Below are 26463 nucleotides of genomic sequence, written 5' to 3' on the forward strand. Positions count from 1 at the left end.
CCCCCTGTAAGGCTCCATTCAGTGGTCCGTATGATTTTTACGGATCCACGGATACATGGATCGGATCCGCAAAACACATGCGGACCTCTGAATGGAGCCTTACAGGGGGGTGATCAATGACAAGGGGGTGATCACGCATATAGACTTCCTGATCACTTCCCTGTCATTGATCACCCCCCTGTCATTGATCACCCCCCTGTAAGGCTCCATTCAGACGTCCGTATGATTTTTACGGATCCACTGATACATGGATCGGATCCACAAAACACATGCGGACCTCTGAATGGAGCTTTACAGGGGGGTGATCAATGACAGAGGGGTGATCACCCATATAGACTCCCTGATCACCTCCGTCATTGATCACCCCCCTGTAAGGCTCCATTCAGACGTCCGTATGATTTTTACCGATCCACTGATACATGGATCGGATCCGCAAAACACATGCGGACGTCTGAATGGAGCCTTACAGGGGGGTGATCAATGACAAGGGGGTGATCACCCCATATAGACTCCCTGATCACCCCCCTGTCATTGATCACCCCCTGTAAGGCTCCATTCAGACATTTTTTTGGGCCCAAGTTAGTGGAAATTTTTTGTTTGTTTTTGTTTTTGTTTTTTCTTACAAAGTCTTATATTCCACTAACTTGTGTCAAAAAATAAAATCTCACATGAACTCACCATACCCCTCACGGAATCCAAATGCGTAACATTTTTTAGACATTTATATTCCAGACTTCTTCTCACGCTTTAGGGCCCTAAAATGCCAGGGCAGTATAAATACCCCACATGTGACCCCATTGCGGAAAGAAGACACCCCAAGGTATTCCGTGAGGGGCATATTGAGTCCATGAAAGATTGAAATTTTTGTCCCAAGTTAGCGGAAAGGGAGACTTTGTGAGCAAATACAAAAAAAATCAATTTCCGCTAACTTGTGCCAAAAAAAAATAATAATTCTAGGAACTCGCCATGCCCCTCACGGAATACCTTGGGGTGTCTTCTTTCCAAAATGGGGTCACATGTGGGGTATTTATACTGCCCTGGCATGTTAGGGGCCCGAAAGCGTGAGAAGAAGTCTGGGATCCAAATGTCTAAAAATGCCTTCCTAAAAGGAATTTGGGCCGCTTTGCGAATCTAGGCTGCAAAAAAGTGTCACACGTGGTATTGCCGTACTCAGGAGAAGTTGGGGAATGTGTTTTGGGGTGTCATTTTACATATACCCATGCTGGGTGAGATAAATATCTTGGTCAAATGCCAACTTTGTATTAAAAAAATGGGAAAAGTTGTCTTTTGCCAAGATATTTCTCTCACCCAGCATGGGTATATGTAAAATGACACCCCAAAACACATTCCCCAACTTCTCCTGAGTACGGCAATACCACATGTGTGACACTTTTTTGCAGCCTAGGTGGGCAAAGGGGCACACATTCCAAAGAGCACCTTTCGGATTTCGCAGGCCATTTTTTACACATTTTGATTGCAAACTACTTCTCACACATATGGGCCCCTAAATTGCCAAGGCAGTATAACTACGCCACAAGTGACCCCATTTTGGAAAGAAGACACCCCAAGGTATTCCGTGAGGGGCATGGCGAGTTCCTAGAATTTTTTATTTTTTGTCTCAAGTTAGTGGAATATGAGACTTTGTAAGAAAAAAAAAATATATAAAATCATCATTTTCCGCTAACTTGTGACAAAAAATAAAAAGTTCTATGAACTCACTATGCCCATCAGCGAATACCTTAGGGTGTCTACTTTCCGAAATGGGATCATTTGTGGGGTTTTTCTACTGTTTGGGCAGTGTAGAACCTCAGGAAACATGACAGGTGCTCAGAAAGTCAGAGCTGCTTCAAAAAGCGGAAATTCACATTTTTGTACCATAGTGTGTAAACGCTATAACTTTTACCCAAACCATTTTTTTTTTTGCCCAAACATTTTTTTTTTAATCAAAGACATGTAGAACAATAAATTTAGCGAAAAATTTATATATGGATGTCGTTTTTTTTGAAAGTGAAAAATGTCATTTTTTTGCAAAAAATCGTTAAATTTCGATTAATAACAAAAAAAGTAAAAATGTCAGCAGCAATAAAATACCACCAAATGAAAGCTCTATTAGTGAGAAGAAAAGAAGGTAAAATTCATTTGGGTGGTAAGTTGCATAAAAACGATAACGAGCAATAAACGGTGAAAGTAGTGTAGTGGCCTGGTCATTAAGGGGGCTTTAGCTAGTGGGGTTAAAGTGGTTAATAAGGGTACAGAGGGGTGGTAACCAGTTGGGGGGGGGGGGGGGGGGTGTACCTGCACAGACTCAATCAGTGCTGCCATTTTCAGACTGTGCAGGTACACTCCCCCCAACTGGTTACCGCCCCTCTGTACCCTTACTGCAGACTGCTAGCAATTCACTCATAACTTCTAGTAGAAATAATAAAGGAATGGCACAACATAGAGCCATAAGAATAGATGCTCCATGATTGTTATTACATGGGGGATGCATGAAGCTATTAAAACAGGCATGTCAGGAGTGGTGAAAGGTCCTCTTTAATCAAATCTGTGTAATAATAGATAATTTCCAGTAAGTTTTTCCTGTTCTAGATAAAGCATTAATGCTTAAAGGGGTTCTGCACTTAGTTTAAACTGATGATCTATCCTCTGGATAGATCATCAGCATCTGACCGGTGGGGTCCGACACCTGGGACCCCCGCCGATCAGCTGTTTGAGAAGGCAGCGGCAGTCGTGGCGTCACTCGGCCTGAGGTAAACAGTGAGAAGGCAACAGCACTGCTGGAGCGCCGCTGCCTTCTCAAACAGCTGATCGGCGGGGGTCCCGGGTGTCGAACCCCCACCGATAAGATGCTGATGATCTATCCAGAGGATAGATCTTCAGTTTAAACAAAGTAGAGAACCCCTTTAATGATCAGATCAGTGACTACATCATTGTTGATGAAGACATGGATTTTTCTATTTACTTTTGTTGCTGATATCACTTTGCACTGGCACTTTATTTTCTGACCCACCAATCATGCACCACCAGCCCTAGTGTCTTTTTTAATTGTGTTTTTAATTTTGTGTTTTTGTGATATTTATTTTTGTGATAATTAAAATAAAATTGTGTATGGTTTCATTATATTTTGCGTTGGTATATTATTTTATACGACTCAGTGGGGATCCATATATTCTTTTTGGTTGACTAGATAAAGCATTGTACAGCTGGAGAACATATTACTTGCTGGTCATATAGACTCCATTTACATGTTGTCATCCCTGTTGTCACCACTTAGGGGTGCTCTCTGCTCTGCGGTTATGCCTGTTGGATGTCTCTTCCTTCTCACAAGCCATCTTACAAGCTCATGATTCCACCTGCTGGCGTTACCTCTTACAAAATCTTGTTAGCTTGTTGCAAGAAATAGCATCTTTCATCCTGAGCACGCTGCACAAATCATGGAGGGCAGAGCCTTCAGGTAAGGTGCTAATAACGTTATACTCACAGGTTTTCTAGAATTATTTCTTTTTATTAAAGGGGTTGTATAGGATTCAAATAGCATTGCTGCTTTCACACCGCCACACCGTGCACAGGTTGTGTGTAATTTTACAGCTCAACCTCCTTCATTTAAGTGATGAAATACCAGCGAAACCACAAGTACGGATGAGGAAGCTGTGTTCTTACAGGGTTATTCACAATTCTATAGCATATCATGCACGCAGCAGACTTTATGGTGATCACTGCAATGGAAAACAACTAAATTATGCAATCATTGCTCACTACCACATTTGGTTAGACTTTCAGCAAGTCATCATTGTGAGACCGTGACAAGTACATTTATTGAGGGAAGGTACATTTCCCCCAGAATCTTGTCATATGTCTTAGGAAGCCAGAGAAAAGGGGTTCCCAATCCTCGGTCCATCTCTGCCTTTAGGATTAGTCTGCTGAACAGTTGGCTGCACCTGCAGCATGTGCACAAGAGGTGCAGATTCTGTGTTGGAGGACTCATTACTGAGCTCGGACATTGCATGGTGCCTGTGAGTAAAAACTCATTTTGAGGAAGGAAGGTGCCTTGTGTAGTTAGTGCTCAGACAAGCAGGTTTCTGTTCTGGACTGAAAAATAAATCACAGATAAGCCCTGAGTGGACTTCGCTGTGTCACTGTCTATCTGTTGTAAACCCCCTTTGCCTACCTCCGGGGCGGACTGTCTATAGACCTTATACTGAAATCTCCTGGTGGGTCAAAGCCCTCCTGGCAGCTGTCAGCGGTAATTAACGTTGTGAGAACCAGGTACTCATGTCCCTGGCCAGTGATGGCACATGCCCTCCTGAATTCAACTGTTGTGCCCGCATCTCGCCTCCTAAGCCCCCTGCTCCATATCTTAATCAGAGACAAGTAGAAGCCGAGAAGGACAGATAGCAGATATTGATATCCACCACGGAGGACCAGCATTTGGGGCAGTATATTGTGCTGCACTGTGGTATTTAGTTCTGCTAGGACGGTATTTTGCACTATGGTATTGCTGACCCCCCACCTACTTGTGTTGTCCTTCCTTCTGTCAATTTGGACCCGTCTGACCCTGCCTACCTCTCCTGATGCTTAACCGTCACATCATGTATTTGTCTCTGTCTCGTACCTCACACAGAGGTAGCTGCGCCATCTTTTCAGGATATGGGCAAGGCTGTTGGTGCTTTGATTGCACATGGTAGAGGCCTAGATGAAATCCAGGAAGACCTTCTCATTTCAGAAGAGCACAGCCTCATCATGACTTGTTGCTGGGTCTCCTTAAAGGTGAGACTCCAAGAACCTACTAATAGTCTGCTTGGCATGAATGGCAATGTCAACTTATTTTATTAACTTGCTTGTCCGTCTAACCCTGCCAGGAAATTGGAATGTTTCTTGGGCCACTTGTAGAGAAGTTGATTACTGCTCCTACACCAATACTTTCTGACGCCACAGTAGAGGCTTCTATGGCAACCTATCACGATATATTCATGAGATGTCGTCACTGGGTAAGTTTCATGGACGAATGGCTTAAATGGGTTGTTGCACAACATGTCAACTTCTATGACTTGTCAACTAGCTGGGTCATAAGTATAATGCAATCTCCATCTTTTAGGCCAAGTTCTCACATACTTGGCTGCAAATCCCCAACAAATCTGTGGCAAAATCTTCTTGGGTCACATGTAGATTTTGGTATTGATTTCACCCTGATGCATTGCAAAAAATTGAAATCCTCTGTGAAAATCCACAGTTTTTCTGCACAAGCATGAGTATGCTGTGGACATCTGCTGCATACTCTTATTTTCTTGCAGATTTGATATTTTTTAAAAGCCCCTTTTACTTGTGCTGTAAATTACTGTAGATTTGCAGTCCTGAATCAGCACTGGGAATCTGCAGCAAATCCTCTGCATGTGAACTGAGGAGGAGCAGCTAAACCTGAGTAATGGACTGTTTTAGGCTGTTCCATTCAGATAAAAAAAATATATGAAATGATTTTAACATGTGCAGAGGTGTATGCAAAATTTTCCATTCTTCTGTATCATGACACTATTTGTAGAATTATATGGTTAAACTTGTATGGAGACGCAGTCGATTTTTCCAAAAGCCTGAAAAAAATAATTACACAAACCATATTGAATGGCCAGCCCTGTGTAGTAATAAGAGTGCGATGATAAAATCTTTTACATTATCACATAGTAGTAGTTTACCCGCCTCACTGGAAATGGTTAAATATCTATGTCTTTACAAGATCTCTTTAAAAAGACAGTCCTGTGTTGGATTTTCAAGGCTGTATGTTCCTTTTTTTGCCTGCAGGGGGCTGTAGACGGATGCAGCACAGGATTTACCAGGCTTTGTTCTGCATTACTTCACCATGAGGATCAAAAGTTTAGAGAGATGCCAAGAAGAATGATGGAGCAGGTGTGGTATACACTATATACCATATAAATCAGGCTTTCCTGCCTTTTCTCTGTTACCTCTTAACGTGCATTATGTTTTGCAGGCCTTGTTACTGGCAAAGTCTCAGAATTCTCTCTCTGTTACCCGCAGAGCTGCAGGCTTTCCAGTTCTCCTGCAGGGCATCCTATCTGCAGAGGGACCACAGCATCCACTTCTTGAAACCTGTGTTCTGTCTTTACTCACGTTAGCTAAAGAGCCCTTGCCCTCTAACTGGGACCAGACACGAGACCTTCCACAGGTACTAAGCCTGGAGTCAACTAAAGAGTAGTACATATGTTCATTTTGTGAAGGTAGGACACATCCATGACTTTTTCAATATTTTTTTTTTTCCAGGTATCTGCAGTTCATGCCCTACAGACCATGCTCCGATCTGCTAGCCTTCGCTCTACACTGCTCTGTCATGCAGTTCCTATGATGTCCTTGTCAGTCCACAGTCTGTGCTCTCCCTGCTGGGCTATGCGCAATGCAGGTCTACAGCTGTTCAGTAAGTTGTGGTTCACCAAAGCCTTACCCGATATTAACTGTGAATTATTAAAGGGGTTTTCTGGTACTTGATTTTGATGGCCTGTCCTCAAGAGAGGTCATCACTATCAGATTGGTGAGGGTCTGGCACCTGCCAGCACCAGAAACTATACAGTAGACGGAACAAGAAGCATAAGATTCTGTACCCACTTCAGCTCAGCTCTCGTTCAAGTGAAAGAAAGCTGAGCCTCAGTATGGCTGCTCTGGAAACTTCACAGTGAATAAAACCTTCTGACCACTATATAGTTTCCAGCACCTGGCAGAAACAGCTGATTGGTGGTGGTGCTGAGTGTTGGACCTTCAACCTATCTGATACTGATGACCTATCCTGAGAATAAGTTCTCAGTAACTAAATGAGTATATCTATCTCTTCCATTTTACCCAGCTGCCCTCACTGTTGGAATGCTGGGACTGTCCCGTAGTGATGTGGATTGTTCTGTACCGAGCACACTGCATGCTGGAGCTCTTCTGCGGAGATATCCAGGATTGAGTGATGTATTGCTGGAGGAACTGCAGAAGGCTACAAAGACAAAAGAAATACTGCATCCCAGTCTGCATCCTATCCTTACACTGCTTGCCAAGCTACAGCCTGGGGGAGACAGTGAAGCCAGGTGATGGGCCTTTGGAAAGGTGTTTCTTGGTGATCATTGCTAGGCCTACTACAATATGTTATTAAGTAAAATCTTTGTAGGTAATCTTTAAAAACCTGCAGCACTTGCAATAAGGAATATGTCCATAAAACAAGGTATTTATTAGTAAACTATATAAAACGTGGCATAGTCCCGGGACGGCCAACCTGAAACTCCCCAGCTGCGGCTAAACTACAACTCCCAGCATGCCTAGACTACCTACAGATATCAGCAGGGCATGGTGGGAGTTGGCCAGTTGGCCTGGCATAGTCCATTGATAAAAAATGGACATAATCCTTATTTCAAGTGCTGGAATTATTTTTTCAAGCTTACACAAAGTTCCTAAGGCTGAGGTGACGTTACTCCAAGCTAAATAACTTCTAATACGCAGCAGGATCATGGAATGCATTTGATGAGCTGAACTTTCTTTTCTATTATGTTTATGCAGATGTTTTATGAAGCCTCTGCTGTACCTGAGAGAAAACCCCATTTATGCTGTGCGTGTCATGGCTGCCCATGCTCTTGTGCCTGTTGTCCAGGTGATGGACTATCAGGCACTAATTGTTCAACTGATAAAAGACCTTCCTCATACCAAGGATGGAGTATCCCACAATGCCTTACATGGACGACTGCAGCAGATTCATGCTCTGCTGTCACTAGCGTTGAAGGAAAACTGGTGAGAATGTACAAGTCCAAGTTGTATATGTTCTTACATTTTATAGCTTTCCTATATTAAAGCAGTTTTACGCTACAGTTACTATAAATGCCTGGTATTGCAGCTCATTGCTTCTCAGTCCCATTCAAGTCAATAGGGCAGAGCTGCAATACCAGGCACATTTGCTTCATAACTTACTGAGCTGTATCTGGTAAACAGTGACGGCAAAGCTCTATTCAGAGGCCCCTTCGATTAGCTGATTGTTGCGTGCTGGGATTTCAACCCCAACCAAACTGATAGGATAGGCCATCAATAAATTGTGATTAAACTTTTTATCATCCAAACCATTAACCACAATGGAGACATGTGTCCTAAAGATAATAAGTTTTGATAAAAATCGAATTAAAAAGGAAATTTTTTGTTTTGTTTTATGCTAATTCTGTTCCAGTGAGTCGGCTGGGCAATCCGAAAGGCATGCAAGTCTGGCATTATCGAGAACTCAGGGTAAATTGTTACCCATTCATGGATATTGTTGACAGCAGTATCATCACCGAGCCCATTGATATCATGTGTGTCCACAAAACACAGCAGGTGCTATTGCAAGTATAAAGGTAAAATCACACGGGGCAGATTTCTTGCTGAAACTTCTGCAACTGTCCCATTTGTTTGAATGAGCCTTGCAGAAATTCATGGACCAAAATAACCCCATTCAAATGAATGGAACAAATTTTCACAGAAATTCACCAACAGATCAGCCACACGTGAGTCTACCAGAGTACTGCACATGCCTGCTACTGTAAACTCATGCAAGTATGTGGAGTTTTACTCCCTGGAATCACCTTCAGTTCTTAGGGTATGGATGTTTTTTGCAAATATGATTGCATATTGCTCAAACTATGTGAAGCGATACCTCCACTGTATTTTTCTTAAAGGTTCAATCCGACTTGTAACTGAGGACGTATCTTCTGGATAGATCATCAGCATCTGATTGATGGTGGTCCAACACCCTGAACCACCGCCGATCAGCTGTTTGAGAAGGCCCCAGCAGAAGTGCCACGGCCTTCTCTCAGCTTACTCTAGGCCAGTGACTTCTAGACTATTGGTCAGGTGGCCTAGGCACAGCTCAGCCCCATTCACTTGAATAGAGATGAGCTGTGCCTAAGCCACATGACCAATGGTCATGACTAGGGATGTGCGAACTTGTGTTTTCAAGTTCGGCGTACAATGTTCTGGTTATTTAAGAATTCTGTTATGGGTTCCACTACTATGGACCATAGGTTATGATCCGTGGTAGCAGAATCCATAATGGAATTCTTAGATAACCCAAACCTTGTACACCGAACTTGAAAACACAAGTTCGCTCAACACTAGTCATGACGTCACTAGCCAAGGGTAAACTTCAAGAAGGCCACAGCGCTCACAGGAGAGCCGGGTCTTTCTCAAAGAGCTGATCGGCGGGATCAGATGCTTGTGACCCATCTAGAGGATAGGTCATCAGTTACCAAGAGTCGGATAACCCCTTTAATTTATATTTCTGTGTTTTCTATTCAGTATTTCAGAAGATGTCAGACAGGAAGCAGCAAAGCAGCTTCTCCCATTTCTTTGGCTGCTGTCACCAGTACAAACATGCTTTCTGGTTAGAAATGCATTTTTGGAAGTTGTTTGCCTGTTACTGCCCAGTTGTGGAGAGGACTTTGTAAGTCAAGTACACGAGACACTCTGTAGGGAGATGAGTGTAGAGGAACATCTATCTCAGGTGAGAGCATCTGTTGAGCAGTTGTCAACAAAATAATGATGGAAGTCTATGATTCCCAGATTTTGCTCAGTCAGCTTTAAAGGGTATTCTGGTAATTGCAAATTATCTGCTAGACCAGGGTTCAGCAACATTCTGCACTCCAGCTGCCGTGCACACTTAGTTGGCTGTTGTTGTAACTATCATAGAAGTGAAATAATGACTTGTAATTTCAGAACAGCTTGGAGTGCAGGAGATTGCTGATCTCTGCACTAGGCTATCTTAGTCTGTGCCACAGACAATGAAAACGGAGCAGAAGTATAAATTCTCAACCACCACTCCATTCAACTGCTCCTGGTCACATTCCTAGCACTCAGAGCCCCACCAGTCTACCAGATCCAGTAGACAAGGAGTAACTTCTATTTGCCAGAATACTCTTTGAATGTCTATTTATCTCTTACAGGTGGGAGCTGATGCTTTTCATAAGGCACGGGTCCAGTATATCTGCAATGAGGCCATCAGTTCCTTTGGACACTCCAGTTGTAAACTAGTGTCACAGCTCCTTCAGGCTGGAGATACAAATGTACTTAGATGGCTAATTGAGAAGCAGATTGGAGATGTCCCTGTTCCATTTGGACAGTTTCTAAAAGACATATTGCAGGTATGCCCAAATAAAATAAAATCACTTCAGGATGGATCACTTCAGTATTTAATCATTTTCATTTTCTCTTTCAGGATATGTTGTGTAAACAGCTGACCATGGATTCCTCTAGGAGTCTCAGGCTGCTTTTAGAAGGTTTTGTTCACCTGCACAGAATTTGTCCATCTCTGGCAGTTCGTCATCTTTCCTTCACTAAGACCATTCAGTGTGCACACAGCCTCCTGTATCTACTGGAATCAAGAAAAGGAGGACCACAAGTCCGCGGCCATGTCCTTTGTACTCTAAGCTTGCTGCTAGTACATAGGTAATTGAAAGTTTTAGGCTGATGTCATTGGCTTTTCCTGTAGACGAGAATTTGTAATGATCAAAAGTATGGAAAGAATGTGAATATATTTTTTATTTTTAGGACTTACGGTAAAATGTACTGCCCTTTAGTGTTTATCTTGGTATATTATCAACTGGGCTACTTCTACAAGGTCTGGCTAAACCAGGTTGGGCCTCCCAGTATCTAGGAATACAGATCACAAAATCACCATCACACTTATACAGGGCGAACATCACTCCTTATCTTTCATCCTTGGAGGCCACTGTAACAAATGTTGGAGAAATCTACTGCTTTCATACGTTGGTAGAGCCTCCTCCTTAAGATGGTTGAATTCCCGCGTGTCCTGTGGATGTATACAATCATCCAAATAATAGACATGGAAACCCATGCGTTTGATAATTTCGAGTGGGAGTACCTGTGACAGCTCCTCTTTTATTAAATGGGTAAAACTTTTATATGTTGCCCCCATAGCTAGAATCATGGTGAACAATGCCTTGTCGCCCCATTATCGTTGGGGAGAGGTACCCGCCAAGGTTGTCCTCTCTCTCCATTGTTACCTGCCTTGACAATAGGGCCCTCAGCAGCCCTACTACCGTCATCTACAGATATAGCAGGGTTTAAATATGGTGTTACAGAGGAACGGGTCTCACTTTATGCAGATGATATTTTGCTATTTGTGAATGATCTTCATCGCTCACTTCCTACAATAATGGGTATCATAGATGGATTTGGTAAGTACTCAGGCCTTACCATCAACTGGGCAGAATCAGTGTTGATGCCATTACGGCCAGCGGATGATAATCTCATACTCCCTGCTACTATGGTGATACCATTGGTGGATAAGCTTAAATATTTGGGTATCTGAGCTACTATGTTCAATTGAATCTTATACCTCTGTTCTATCGAATGTGGTCTAAATTGGATGCCTGGGTCAAACTTCCTTTGATGGAAGGTGCTAATTTAATTGAAATGATTTGGATGACGCAATTACTATACGTTTTGCACAATGACCCCCTCTTGCTTCCTTCATACCTGTTTAGATGTATAGAAAATATTTTCCGAGATCTTTTTTGGTGAAAGTGCACCTCTAGAATCAAACTGTGCAAATTACAACTGGCCACAGAAAAGGGAGTGGTGGCACTGCCTTATGCTTGGACTTATTTTTTGGCTTCACAGCTGCAACATCTACAAGGATGGGGCTTAACTGCTGACCGAGACTCTAGGCAGTGGATACTGAGGCACATTCTAAATACTGATGATTTGGTGGGGTCCTTGCATACCCATAGATTTAAACTGATAACACCATCTATGCCCACTTCGTCTCTATTGCATAGGATCTGGTGGAAATTTAAAGATCTCTTGGAGCTCGGAGGCTGTATAAAATATACTCCACTTTGGCATAATCCCTATTTAGGAGAGTTGTTTCTACTGGATGGTTTTGATATATGGGAACGAAAGGGGATTAAATATGTCCACCAGTTGTACGATAAAACTATGTTTAAATGCTTCCAAACCTTGCAAATTTGGATTGGCACATTCCATCTTTTATTAGTAACTGCGACACGCGATCCAAATAATAATAATAAAATGTATTTATATAGCGCCACCATATTCCGCAGCGCTTTACAAATTCATAGGGTTCATGTACGAAACAAAACTAACTGGCTAATATGCAACTGAAACACTAGGAGTCAGGGCCCTGCTCGCAAGAGCTTACAATCTTTGAGGAATTGGAGCTGACACATAAGGTAGTTGATTGTGATAAGTAGGATTTGAGCCATTATTGAACTGACAGGAGTGGTGCCGGTCTGCTTCAGGTTTGGGACTACTAGAGGATCGAGTTTAGGCCAGAGGAGTTGGTGGGGGAGAGGTTTAGTCGGGCAATAGTCAGTTTAGGTAGCTTGATAAGCCTGCTGAAAAAATGTGTTTCTCGTGCATGGCATTGGGGGACACAGCACCATGGGTATATGTCCAACTACCACTAGGAGGCACTAGACACAAAAAGTGTTGGCTCCTCCCAGGTGGGCTATACCCTCTCCACAGGCACGAGGCTATTCAGTTTTAGTCTTGTGTCCGTAGGAGGCAGACCTGTCCTGCTTTTTTGCAGGTTCTGCTGTTTATTTTTATTCTTTTTTTCTCTCTTCCGCAGGTCGGTTTTTTTCCACCGTTATACCTGCTGCAGGCTGGGGCTCCATCGTGTTCCACTTTAGTTGCCCCCCCTGCGGGCGCGTACTTCGGTACCATCGCCGGTCACCCAGTCCCCACGGACTGCATCCGCAGTGGCTTGCCGGCATTCCCACGGTTCCCGTGTTGAGTCTGCCGAAGGGGTGACCGTGCTGCGCCCGAAGACATCGGATGGTGAGTATATCGGATGGTGAGTATACTCCCCTGTCCCTGTGTCCCTGCCCCAGGGTTAGGTTCCCTTCTGTGGCCAGGGGGATGGGATCCACCTTACCTGGGGGTCCTGGGGAGCCTCTTCGTTCCTCCTAGCCAACCCCCTCCCCCTCCCCCTCCTGGGGGGGTTATATTCATTTTTTTCCTCCCTTCTTTTCCCCCTCGGTTGGTCTTTTCTCTCCTCCCTGGCCACAGTCTCTCCCTGGCTTCCCCGCTACTTTAGTCCCCGGCTTCTGCCGGGACTAGGCCTCATCTTCTATGGCCTGTCCCCGGCTCCCAGGTGCTCTGTTTGCCCTGATCTGCCTATCCCCAGGTGTCGCTTCTCCCCCCCTACCCTACTCACCTATTTTTATGGCTCGGTGGGCCCTCTGTCGGCCGCGGTTCGCCCCGCCCCCCTTGCTCCATTCCCGGCCACCTCATAAATCGAGGCCCCGGCTTTTGGGCCTGCTAGGCCGCAATCTTCCCGGCCCCTCCCCCTTGCTTCCCGGGCTTTTCTGAGCCCCGCCCGGCCCTCGGGAGGAGCTATCTCCTCACCCTTTCCTGGGCTAACATGTTTTTTCTGTTGGAGGGGGTGGTTAACCCCTCGTTTGCTTCATGTCCCCTGCAGCCCTACTGACCACCTCTTTTTTGGGGAACAGCTGCTGCTGCACCTCTTTGGGGGAACACTGCGTCCGGGTCAGGATAGACAGCCTCTGCTGGCTGCTTTTTGAGCATCTCTTCTCCCAACAGCTCCTCGGTCGCCACGTGTTTTCACGTGCGTCCGCTGTCTACAATGGCTGCCATGTGGTCATCCTGTCCCTGCTGGTGTGCAGTACCTCTTCCCAGATCCCATTGTTTTCCCTGAACAATCTTTTTGTGTAGGTTCCCCATGAATGGGTCCCTCCGTGTCAATGCCATGGGAACCTTGGCCGACTCTCCCTGGCAGTGTCGCTGGAACGCTACCAACCCAAATTGCGGCCACCTCTGCCCTCCCAGGGTCCTCCCTGCAGATGGGGCATGCTCAGTTAGGGGTACCTGCACCCGGGTTCGGCGAGGGGTAGCTCACAGTACACCCTCGGGTGGTCTCAACGGGGTCCCACCCCTCCTCGGCATCCTCGGATCCCCCCCAGGACAGGCCTGAGGCTGGTGACGAATCCTTCCTGTCACCCCATCCGTTGCCTCTGGGGACACCTCTGCACCGATTCCCTCGGAACAGAGCATCAGGCGGTCTTCCTCCATATAGAAGCCCTCTGGGAGGTCAAGACTACGTGCACGGAGGAACCTCTCCTACCTAAACAGGGTTGGTATCCCCTCTAGTGGATTTTCGGATGGTGCTCCCCTGACCGCACAGGTATTCAACCGCACAGGTAAGGCAGCCGTCCCCGTGTTTAGCATACTGAGTCACCTACCCGGTGTCTGATACGTACGCCTTCTCCTTAACAGGGGGGTTCCTGCACCACTGCCATAGGCTGTCCCTGACAAGCCTTCCTGGTTCCCCTATACCAGGGGTTATCCTCTACACATTTGAGAGTGTTTCCGTGGGGTTCCCATCCTGGTGTTGGTGTTCGCCACTCTACCTCATTACAGGGAGTTCCTGTTCTGGGCAAGCGGTTAGCTCGGCTATCGCCTCCTGTAGGTTGGTGAGTTCAGAGCAATTGTACAGCCGCCTTGCCCCTTTTCTTAGGTAGTGTACCTACAGGAGCCATTACTCCTGGCTGGCTCTATGGTGTTCCATACAGCACTATTTCTCCCTTCCGGGTGAGATATACAGGCCGCTTCAATTGCCGTTGCAATTGCACCTGTCTGTTCCCAGCCACTTTGCTCCTGTCATAGGTGGAGTACCTACACCATCTCCTGATGCTGTAGCCGATTCCTCTGGCTTGGCGCTATGGTGTTCCATGCGACACTATTTCTCCCTTCCTGGCGAGATATACAGGCTGCCTTTAATTGCCGCTGCAATTGCGCCTGTCTGTTCCCAGCCAATTTGCTTCCTTCACAGGTGGAGTACCTACGCCATCACCGGTGCTGTAGCCGATACCTCTGGCGGGCTCTGTTGTGTTCCATGCGGCAACATTTCTCCCTACGGGCGGAATATAGAGGCCACTTTCAATTGCCGTAGAATTGCCCCTGTCCGGTTCAGTTACCTGTCTGTTCCCTGCCGCCTTGATCCCTTAACAGGTGGAGTACCTGAGCCATCTCCGGATGCGGTAGCCGTTCCTCCTGTCCGGCTTTATGGTGTTCCATGTGGCATTTTCTCTCCTTACAGGACGAGATATTGAGGCCTCCTCCTATTGCCGTGGCCATTGCACCTACCTCATCATAGTGTGCACCAAACGGCCATCTTACTCCCTTCATGGGTAGAGTCCCTGAACCGTCTCCGATGCTGCAGCCGTTCAACCTGTCTGGCTTCTAGGGTGTGCTATGCGGCCCTGTTTCTGTTGCCATTGCACCTACCTGATTGTGGTGTGCACCTGTCTTGTTCTTTGTGGTACCGTGCGGCCCTACTGGGTTCCATTGTTAACGCGGTTGCTGTTGCACCTCTCTGGGTCTAGGGTGCACCATGCGGCCACATTGCTTCGATCTTAAATGTAGTTCCTCTAACACAGCCATATTTCTACTTTACAGGTTGTGTACCTGTACCCTCCGTATGCTGTCTCATTCCCAGATGCTGTGGCTATGTTTCCACTCTCCTTAGTTGGCAACATGCAGCCACTTTGCCCATATTTTAGGCGTGTGTTTGTAGTACCCCAAGCGCTGGGCCCTGTGGTGCGGTCTGTAGCTCAGACAGTTTCTGTATCACTGGGTGTTTTCTGCCCACGGGTTCTAATCTGTGCTGCGGATGTTGGTTCCATCCATTTGGTTCTTCCATACATCTGCCACTCCTTTACTGTCGCGCTCATTGGTCTCCTTCTACCTCTCAAGGCACTGTCTGCACCAGGCCCCCTTCGTTCAGCGTGTGCATGGTTTCCATGTCTGGCAGGTGTGGGCCAGCCCAACCCCCACCTTGTCGGTCTACTGCTACTTCTGGTAGCTCCAGTATATGACTGATCTGTCTGATCCGGCGGGTGGTCCTCATTCAACCACGCTCCCTACTCCGTGGCCAGGTGGTTGTTGGCCTTCGTGCTGTAGTTGCTCTTGCCTTCTCTTTACGGTACTACGGTATGCTGTGCTCCGCGTTACCCCATGTTATAGGGGAGTACTCGCGTTGTTTCCTAATTGCTGAGCGGCCCATTCCTGGTGAAGTACAAGGATCTCCACTGGATCTTCTACCTTGTTTGGACACGTAGCTGGTGGCATCGGCCGCGGCTGCGGTTTTCTGTCATCGCTGGATGTCCGCCACACGGAATCCTTCTGGGTCCACGGCTTTTATCATTGCTGGACGTCCTCCCTGATGGGTCAAGGACAGGACCTCTGAGCGCCACACACACCTGTCTGAATTTTCAGCTGATTGCTCTGGTATCGGACAGGGCCCCGTAGTTCCTTTTGGGTCCAGGTGTTTTCGGTATTCCCTTGTATTTTCTGCTTAGTTGTGCTACATGGCGGAGGGGCAGTCCTCTTGGACCTTGCCGTCGTCTGCACCTGTCTGGTGCTTTCTCCCCCCTGGAAGTTTTCTGTATGCCGGTCGCAGCTGGTTTCTACATTTCTATGTAGGCTACCCCGGTTTTTTCATGGCGACTTCTGCATTCCTTATGCATATGGATGTCTGTCGTTTTGTGGTACATCCCGAGCTGCTGTACTTGCCCTCTCTGGGACAATGTTTAAGGTTTGCTGGTCAATATTCTTGGTACGGCTAGTTGTCCATGGCCAATGCCCCTTCCCCTATGGTGGTTTCTTTTCGCCTTTCCTGGATATTCTGGCTTGCGTTGTCTTCTGGTGGTTCAGCTTCTGGTTCCTTGTGAGCCCATACTGGGTACTCCTTTCTGGAGTCCCTGTCCCTGTTCATTTGAGGTCCTCTTGGGATTTGTGTCTCTTTTTCCAGCCTCCCACGTCAAGTACCTGGTATTGAGTGGTTTAGTGCTGCGGTTTGCAGTTCCACCGTATGGTCTCCTTCGGGAGGGACCTCCTCCTGTTGTAGGACCTTTCCTCTTTAGGTTTTTTGGAGTGCTCTCCTTCTACTCCCATGTCTCTCAGTCCAGTGTGTCCTGCCGAGGTTGCCTGGCCTGTATCTGGCTTCTTTTTTCCATGCTACTTCACATGCCCAGTGTTTCCTCTGGTCTTACGCTTCACGGTGATATCTTGTTTTCGGAGGCTTGCGCCTCGTCTCCTGTTTTTGGGGACGCAGGAGCTATCGTTCTTTTCCTGGTTTTTTACCTACAACCCCCTCCTTCTCCAGGGTTGGCGGTTTCCTCTAGCAGCCTTGGGTTTTCACCTTTACATGGGGCGCTTAGCTTCTTTCCTGGCCTTGCGGTGAGGGGAGTCCCCTCCCTTCACATGTGAGCCTTGCTATGGCTCCCCCACTCGTTTGGTTTTCGGTGCTTCCCTGTTTCTTTTCTCCCCTGGCCTTTCAGGGGATGGCCACAGGTTTTTTGGGTCTGGAACAATGTAGAGCGTTGGGTAGTTTCACCACGCGGTGCTGTCCTAATTTTTTCTCCAGCCCTTGGCTGCGCTCTGTTTCCTTTTGCCACCTTCTTGCATTTGGGATTTTCTTCCAGTCATTTGTCCTGGGGTGCTGGCAGTCTTCCCTGCTTCTTCTGGGGTTTCTTCCTTGTTATGGAACCTCTTGCCCATCTCGTGTTTTTTCCCGTTGGGTCACATGGTTCTCCTGCACCTGTATGCCCAACCGGTGGCGCGTCTCTTCTTTTCCCTCCCTCAGGGACTGCTTTGGGACGTCCCATGGTGCTGTGTCCCCCAATGCCATGCACGAGAAAATTGGATTTTTTGTACTCACCGTAAAATCCTTTTCTCGTAGTAGGCATTGGGGGACACAGATCCCTCCCTATGTTTTTTCTTCCGCTTCTCCGGGCTGGTCTCTTGATCTTTCCCGGTACGGGAGTTGTTGGTTCCTTGCTTTTCTTCTCTCTCCTACTGCTTTTGGTACAAACTGAATAGCCTCGTGCCTGTGGAGAGGGTATAGCCCACCTGGGAGGAGCCAACACTTTTTGTGTCTAGTGCCTCCTAGTGGTAGTTGGACATATACCCATGGTGCTGTGTCCCCCAATGCCTACTACGAGAAAAGGATTTTACGGCGAGTACAAAAAATCCAATTTTTTAAGGCACGTTTGAGGGTGGAGAAGTTGTGAATTGACCTAGTATTCCGGGGCAGAGTATTCCGGGGCAGAGTATTCCAGAGAGTAAGTGCAGCTCGAGAAAAGTCTTAAAGACGGGAGAGAGAGGTACGAATTATGGAGGTTATTAATCTTAGGTTGCTAACAGAACGGATCCAATCAGAACGTCTGTCCAATCTCAGGGACGCAAATTGACTATGTCTATTTTTGGTATGCGGGTCCTTGACAGAGTAGTCCTGGCTACATCTAAGACTTTATTTTCACTCTCTTATGGGGCTCTTCCATCCAGATTTCCTGAGTAATCCTTTGCAAGGTCTGAAGGATAAATGGGAGGTTGATGTGGGCCCTATTTCTAATAAAAAGTGGGAAGATGTTCTGGCCTGTAGTCCATCACTTTCATTGGGTGTGATGTAGCGCAGGTCACAATTATTTGTATTACATAGGGCATACAGAACTCCTATTCTGCTTTTCAAAATGTGTTTTAGAACTGACGCTGTTCATATGCTGTGGTCTTGCTCAGTATTACAAGACCTATGTCTGCTATATTTGCCCTTTTAGAAGATGTATATACTGTTTAGTTGCCGAAAGTGCCAAAGGTTGGGTTGTTAGGTCATGTGATGGACATTTCTACTGATATGCCTAAACTGGCTATAGCTAAGATTCTTTACTTGACTAAGAAACTTATTGCCAAATATTGGTTGCAGTTCACATCTCCTAATATGACAGAGTTAGGCTACTTTAACACTCGCGTTTGGTGCGGATCAGTCATGGATCTGCAAAAACGCATCCGTTCAGATAATACAACCTCATGCATCCGTTCAGAACGGATCCGTTTGTATTATCATTAACATAGCCAAAACGGATCCGTCTTGAACACCATTAAAAGTCAATGGGGGACGGATCCGTTTTGTATTGTCAGTAAAAACTGATTCGTCCCCATTGACTTACATTGTGTGTCAGGATGGATCCGTTGGCTCAGTTTCGTCAGACGGACACCAAAAACGCTGCAAGCAGCGTTTTGGTTTCCGCCTCCAAAGCAGAATGGAGACTGATAGGAGGCAGACTGATGCATTCTGGGCGGGTCCTTTTCCATTCAGAATGCATTAGGGCAAAACTGATCCGTTTTGGATCGCTTGTGAGAGCCCTGAACGGATCTCACAAACAGAAAGCCAAAACGCCAGTGTGAAAGTAGCCTTAACGTACACTGCTAAAAACTAAAAACATGATTTTTATGGCAGTCTTAAGAAACTCAAGAAACAATGTAATGCTTGGATTGCTAGGCCAGGGTTGGCTTCAGTGGCCTTGCTGCATATATGGTTATTGCCCTATTGTTGACCATAGATTACTGTAGTGGAAGTGAACCAATCAGTGACTGCATTGAGGTGGGGGTGATTTTGGCGATGGGGTTGGGGTTTACGGTATGGTGGTTGCACCACAATTGTTTTGTACTTTCTGTATTATTTGTTTTAAAACCTAATAACATCTGATAAAAAAAAAAGACATGGAAACCCACAAAATCTTGTTGCTATCTGACCTCCAAATGAAAGTTCAGATAACATTTTTCCCTCATGTCCACTCCAAGCCCATAGTTAAATCTCTAAAATATTTTTATTTTATTTTATTTCTCAGACCGAATGGAACTCGGCGTTAGAGAAAGAATTATCACCATTTTAGCATTATCACATTCAGACACCTCCTTAACCGCCTCCGGACCGCCTAACGCAGATGTGCGGTCCGGAGGCGGCAGCGCTGCGCACATGCGCAGTTCGCGCCGGCATTTCGTAGAGGGGGGTCGGGTCACCAGCCTGTCAGCCAATGATCGCGGCTGGCAGGCTGGCGATTTTTAAAAAAACCAATCAAAGGCCAGATATCAGATCATATTAGTAAATATGATCTGATATATGGCTGCCTGCTCCTCTGCTGGTTCTTTTCGTCGGTTGGATCCAGCAGAGGAGCAGGCTTCACAGTGAGTACACCAAACAGCACACTTTAGCCCCAGATCACCCCCCTGAACCCCAATTAACCCTTTGATCACCCCTTTGTCAATCACTAGTGAAAGGAAAAAAGTGATCAGTGTAAACTGTCACTTTTTTTTTTCACTGGTATTGACCGTTAGGTTTTAGGTATAGTTTAGGCCCCTTGGTTAGGTAGTTAGCGATCAGTTAGCGCCCAGCCCACCGCACCGCAGTCCGTTATTCGCTGATTAGCGTATCGCTAATCAGCATTTGTACTTTTATAGTATCTGGAAGTGATCAAAACTGATCACGGTCAGATCTATAATAGTACTAGTGTCACTTTAGTTCGCCCTCCACCCAAAACGCAGTGTTTGCCCGATCAGGCCTGATCGGTCGCCCACACGTGCGTTCGCCCACACCCGCCCCACCGCAGTGACAAAAAAATTTTTTGGGGGGGTTCACTGCACAATCACTTTACACGCACTGCGGCGATAAAAAAATCAGTTTTGATATTTTTTATCAACTGCAGCGGCCTCCGGTACTTCGCTAGCCTCCCCTTTGTAAGACAGGCTTGCTTTTTTTTTCTTGGGTAGTCTCAGGGAATACCCCTAAATTTAGTTGCCCACATGTCTAACAGGGGGTATTCTTCTGAAGAGGCCTACAGGCTTCTGACCCAGTCGGATGAGGAGTGGGAACCCTCATCTGATGAATCCAGCGGGTCAGAATACGAACCTGTAGAAAGCAGTGGCTCTCTGACCCAAAGTTCGGACGAGGAGGCTGAGGTCCCTGATACCACCAGGCGTACCCGGCCCCGTGTCGCTAGACCACAGGTTGCGCAGGATCCGCTTCAAGAGCAGCAGAGTGGGGCTGGTGCTGTCGGATTACGTGGTGAGGCATACACCAGCAGCCCAGCCCTCCCTGGACCTAGTACCAGCACTGCTGTACAACCTGGTGAAGTAGCGAGCACCAGAAGGGCAGTTGAAGCTGGTACGGTGGCACGTGCAGTAGTGACCCCGTCGCAGCCACCGCAAAGACGTGCCCGTAGAGCCCCTAGAATCCCTGAGGTGCTGGCAAACCCTGATTGGCAGTCCCCAACTTCAGCCGCACCCGTAGTTTTCCCTTTCACTGCCCAGTCTGGAGTTCGGGTTGAGACAGCTCAGATCGGTTCGGCCCTGGGATTTTTTGAGCTGTTCTTGACTGCGGAGCTTTTAGACATAGTTGTGGCCGAAACAAACAGATATGCCACACAATTTATCACCGCTAACCCGGGAAGCTTTTATGCCCAGCCTTTCCGGTGGAAACCAGTCCAAGTTTCCGAAATTAAAACTTTTCTGGGCCTCCTCCTCAACATGGGCCTGACAAAAAAGCATGAATTGCGGTCATATTGGTCCACGAACCCGATTCATCACATGCCCATGTTCTCTGCTGCTATGTCCAGGGCACGTTTTGAGGCCATCCTGCGTTTCCTGCACTTTAGTGACAACACCGCCTCCCGTCCCAGGGGCCACCCTGCTTTTGACCGGCTCCACAAAATTCGGCCCCTCATAGACCATTTCAACCAGAAATTTGCAGATATTTATACCCCAGAGCAAAACATCTGCGTAGACGAGTCCCTGATACATTTTACCGGGCGCCTTGGCTTCAAACAATACATCCCAAGCAAGCGCGCCTGGTATGGGGTCAAATTGTATAAGCTCTGTGAAAGGGACACAGGCTATACCCACAAATTTCGGATCTATGGGGGAAAAGATCAGACCCTGGAGCCGGTCGGTTGCCCTGACTACCTGGGGAGCAGTGGGAAGACAGTTTGGGACTTGGTGTCACCCTTATTCGGCAAGGGGTACCATCTTTATGTGGACAATTTTTACACAAGTGTGGCCCTCTTTAGGCATTTGTTTCTAGAACGGATTGGCGCCTGTGGTACCGCGCGAACTAGTCGCGCGGGCTTCCCCCAACGGCTCGTTACCACCCGTCTTGCAAGGGGGCAGAGGGCCGCACTGTGTAACGAAGAACTGCTTGCGGTGAAATGGAGAGACAAGCGTGACGTTTACATGCTCTCCTCCATTCACGCAGACACGACAATACAAATTGAGCGAGCAACCCGTGTCATTGAAAAGCCCCTCTCAGTCCACGACTATAACCTCCACATGGGAGGGGTGGACTCCAATGACCAGATGTTGTCTCCGTATTTAGTTTCCCGCAGAACCAGACGCTGGTATAAGAAGGTGTCTGTATATTTAATTCAATTGGCTCTGTACAATAGTTTTGTTCTCTACAGTAAGGCTGGGAGAACTGGATCCTTCCTCAAATTTCAGGAAGAGATCATCGAGAACCTCCTGTACCCAGGAGGTTCCGTGGCCCCATCCACCAGTGTAGTTAGCCGTCTACACGAGCGACATTTCCCCAATGTCGTTCCTGGTACCTCAACCCAACCGTCACCCCGAAAAAGATGTCGTGTCTGTAGCAGGAGTGGAATAAGGCGTGACACCCGCTATTTCTGTCCTGACTGTCCTGACCACCCTGCTCTATGCTTTGGAGAGTGTTTCCGGAAGTACCACTCACAGGTACACTATTAGCATAGGGATCATCTCACCAGGATAGGCACACAGGGCTATTAGGGCCCATTCACTCACTGCTGCTGCAAACGTCTCCTTTCACATGGGACAAAGTGCATAACGCACTTCGCCACATCTTTGGGTGATTTGCGCTTTGCACATTGACCCATGGGGAAGGAGAGGTTTGTTCTATAAAGGTAAGAAAAAAAAAAAAAAAAACACCAGTAAGCAAAAAGGTTAATGTTCAGTTAAAAAGTTAAAGTTACATGTTCTGTTGCAAAGTTAATAAAATTATTGTGTTGCGGCCTGGTTTTTTCTTTTTTTTTTTTTTTTGTCTTTTTACCTTCCAGGTGGACCAACCGATCGATTAGCTGCAGCACCGATGTGCATTCTGACAGAAGCATTGCGCTGCTGTCAGATTACACGCAAGTCGGTGTATGCGGCGCTGCAAGACGGGATTTTCTCCTCTGCAGTAACAGATATGTTTGCCGAGGCATACGAGCTGAGGAGGAGGCGGCGTTCCTATGCTTTGGCAAACACTTTGTATATATATATATATATATATATATATATATAAAAAAAAAATAAAAAATCCCGGCAATGATTTATTCATCCACATCGATTGATGTGAATGGAGAAATCTGGTTTGCCAGGGCATACGAGCTAAGTGGGTATGGATGTAGCTCCTATGTCCTGGCAGACGCCTTTCCCCTCCATTTTTTTTTTTTGGCAGAGATTTTTTCATCCACATTGATCGATGCGAATGAAGAAATCTGTGCCGTTCATTTTTTTCTTTCAGCCCAGAGGCTGAACGGAAAAAAAAATCTCATTACCTGTATGCTCAATATAAGGAGAATAGCAGAAACTCCTAATGCTGGCCATACATGTAATGATTGCGGAGACCCTCAAATGCCAGGGCAGTACAAACACCCCACAACTGACCCCATTTTGGAAAGAAGACACCCCAAGGTATTTGCTGAGGGGCATATTGAGTCCATGAAAGATTTACATTTTTGTCCTAAGTTAGCGGAAAGTGAGACTTTGTGAGAAAAAACAAAAAAAAAATCAATTTCCGCTAACTTATGCGAAAAAAAAAAATATTCTATGAACTTGCCAGGCCCCTCATTGGATACCTTGGGGTGTCTTCTTTCCAAAGTGGGGTCACATGTGGGGTATTTATACTGCCCTGGCTTTTTAGGGGCCCGAAAGTGTGAGAAGAAGTCTGGGATCCAAATGTCTAAAAATGCCCTCCTAAAAGGAATTTGGGCACCTTTGTGCATCTAGGCTGCAAAAAAGTGTGACACATCTGGTATCGCCGTACTCAGGAGAAGTTGGGGAATGTGTTTTGGGGTGTCATTTTACATATACCCATGCTGGGTGAGATAAATATCTTGGTCAAATGCCAACTTTGTATAAAAAAATGGGAAAAGTTGTCTTTTGCCAAGATATTTCTCTCACCCAGCATGGGTATATGTAAAATGACACTCCAAAACACATTCCCCAACTTCTCCTGAGTACGGCGATACCAGATGTGTGACCCTTTTTTGATGCCAAGGTGGGCAAAGGGGCACATATTCCAAAGTGCACCTTTCGGATTTCACCGGTCATTTTTTACAGATTTTGATTGCAAAGTACTTCTCACACATATGGGCCCCTAAATTGCCAGGGCAGTATAACTACGCCACAAGTGACCCCATTTTGGAAAGAAGACACCCCAAGGTATTCCGTGAGGGGCATGGCGAGTTCCTAGAATTTTTTATTTTTTGTCGCAAGTTAGTGGAATATGAGACTTTATAAGGAAAAAAGAGAAGAAAAAAAATTCTAGGAACTTGCCATGCCCCTCACGGAATACCTTGGGGTGTCTTCTTTCCAAAATGGGGTCACTTGTGGCGTAGTTATACTGCCCTGGCAATTTAGGGGCCCAAATGTGTGAGAAGTACCTTGCAATCAACATGTGTAAAAAATGGCCTGCAAAATCTGAAAGGTGCACTTTGGAATATGTGCCCCTTTGCCCACCTTGGCAGCAAAAAAGTGTGACACATCTGGTATCGCCGTACTCAGGAGAAGTTGGGGAATGTGTTTTGGGGTGTCATTTTACATATACCCATGCTGGATGAGAGAAATATCTTGGCAAAAGACAACTTTTCCCATTTTTTTATACAAAGTTGGCATTTGACCAAGATATTTTTCTCACCCAGCATGGGTATATGTAAAATGACACCCCAAAACACATTCCCCAACTTCTCCTGAGTACGGCGATACCAGATGTGTGACACTGTTTTGCTGCCAAGGTGGGCAAAGGGGCACATATTCCAAAGTGCACCTTTTGGATTTCACCGGTCATTTTTTACACATTTTGATTGCAAAGTTCTTCTCACACATTTGGGCCCCTAAATTGCCAGGGCAGTATAACTACGCCACAAGTGACCCCATTTTGGAAAGAAGACACCCCAAGGTATTCTGTGAGGGGCATGGTGAGTTCCTAGAATTTTTTATTTTTTGTCGCAAGTTAGTGGAATATGAGACTTTGTAAGAAAAAAATTAAAATCATCATCATTTTCCGCTAACTTGTGACAAAAAATAAAAAGTTCTATGAACTCACTATGCCCATCAGCGAATACCTTAGGGTGTCTACTTTCCGAAATGGGGTCATTTGTGGGGTTTTTCTACTGTCTGGGCATTGTAGAACCTCAGGAATCATGACAGGTGCTCAGAAAGTCAGAGCTGTTTCAAAAAGCGGAAATTCACATTTTTGTACCATAGTTTGTAAATGCTATAACTTTTACCCAAAACATTTTTTTTTTTATCAAAGACATGTAGAACAATAAATTTGGCGAAAAATGTATATATGGATGTCGTTTTTTTTGCAAAATTTTACAGCTGAAAGTGAAAAATGTCATTTTTTTGCAAAAAAATAGTTACATTTTGATTAATAACAAAAAAAGTAAAAATGTCAGCAGCAATAAAATACCACCAAATGAAAGCTCCATTAGTGAGAAGAAAAGGAGGTAAAATTCATTTGGGTGGTAAGTTGCATGACGATCGAGTGATAAACAGTGAAAGGAGTGTAGTGCCGAAGTGTAAAAAGTGCTCTGGTCATGAAGGGGGTTTCACCTAGCGGGGCTGAAGTGGTTAAAGGGGTTGTGCCATAAACTACTTTTCACTCTAAAGTTTATTTTATCACTTATTTTCATCAAGTACTTTAGCTCCCATTCCTCCTTGGACAGTTTTTCCCCCCAATATTTTAAAAATGTACCCAATTTGCAGTTTTCTTTTATCCTCCTATGCTCGAATCCCACTTCCTGGTTTGTCCTCTGATATAAATTTTGTTTCTTGACAGTGACCTTTGGAAAGATCTGTCCGTTGCTACCCGCTGGTTCTCTGCTCTCCTTGCGTGTGCAGATCCAGCAATTTCGTGTGAGAAACTGCGCCTAGCTGCAGCAGAGGCTTTGCACATTGCTGGAGGTGACCTGGTGAGACAAGCACTCCAAACTACTACGCCTGGTCTCACACAGCTGGCTGTGAGGTTAGACAACTCCCAGGAGGTCTTCTCTTTATCTTTCTGTTATGCTATATTGTTTTAAAATAAAAAAAATATATATTTATTTTGTTCAGTGCTATACTGTGTGGAGTTGATCTACTACAAGATGAGGACCGAGGTGTGCGGGACCTTGTTTCTAGATTTGCTGTTTCTTCCCTGAACGATACAGCTGAGAGATCCTTGCACAGTGACTGGGCCATTCTTGGCCTCTTGAAGCTTTTAAGAGAGAATTTCTGGAGCTGCGAGGAGACCTTCCATTCTCTCTTATTTCGCCTACCTTCTTATGATCTTCATGCTGCACTGTCCTCTCTTCATGACAGGTTATTTGAAGGACACTACTTTGGTATCACCAA

General features: G+C 45.9%; 1 protein-coding gene across 1 annotated transcript in view; it reads left to right on the top strand.

Moving 5' to 3' along the window:
- LOC122928680 (thyroid adenoma-associated protein homolog) overlaps nucleotides 1–26463 on the top strand; it is a 99353-nt gene that overhangs the window by 64726 nt on the left and 8164 nt on the right. The window contains exons 17-29 of the mRNA XM_044281774.1: nucleotides 3275–3454; nucleotides 4622–4767; nucleotides 4860–4988; nucleotides 5794–5898; nucleotides 5981–6175; nucleotides 6271–6421; nucleotides 6845–7070; nucleotides 7537–7764; nucleotides 9295–9499; nucleotides 9939–10136; nucleotides 10211–10440; nucleotides 25910–26095; nucleotides 26185–26430. Coding sequence (XP_044137709.1) covers nucleotides 3275–3454; nucleotides 4622–4767; nucleotides 4860–4988; nucleotides 5794–5898; nucleotides 5981–6175; nucleotides 6271–6421; nucleotides 6845–7070; nucleotides 7537–7764; nucleotides 9295–9499; nucleotides 9939–10136; nucleotides 10211–10440; nucleotides 25910–26095; nucleotides 26185–26430 — 2425 coding nt within the window. The remainder of the gene's footprint in view (nucleotides 1–3274; nucleotides 3455–4621; nucleotides 4768–4859; nucleotides 4989–5793; nucleotides 5899–5980; nucleotides 6176–6270; nucleotides 6422–6844; nucleotides 7071–7536; nucleotides 7765–9294; nucleotides 9500–9938; nucleotides 10137–10210; nucleotides 10441–25909; nucleotides 26096–26184; nucleotides 26431–26463) is intronic.

The sequence above is a fragment of the Bufo gargarizans genome, chromosome 1 (genome assembly GCF_014858855.1).
Source record: "Bufo gargarizans isolate SCDJY-AF-19 chromosome 1, ASM1485885v1, whole genome shotgun sequence".
In the NCBI taxonomy this organism is placed as follows: Eukaryota; Metazoa; Chordata; class Amphibia; order Anura; family Bufonidae; genus Bufo; species Bufo gargarizans.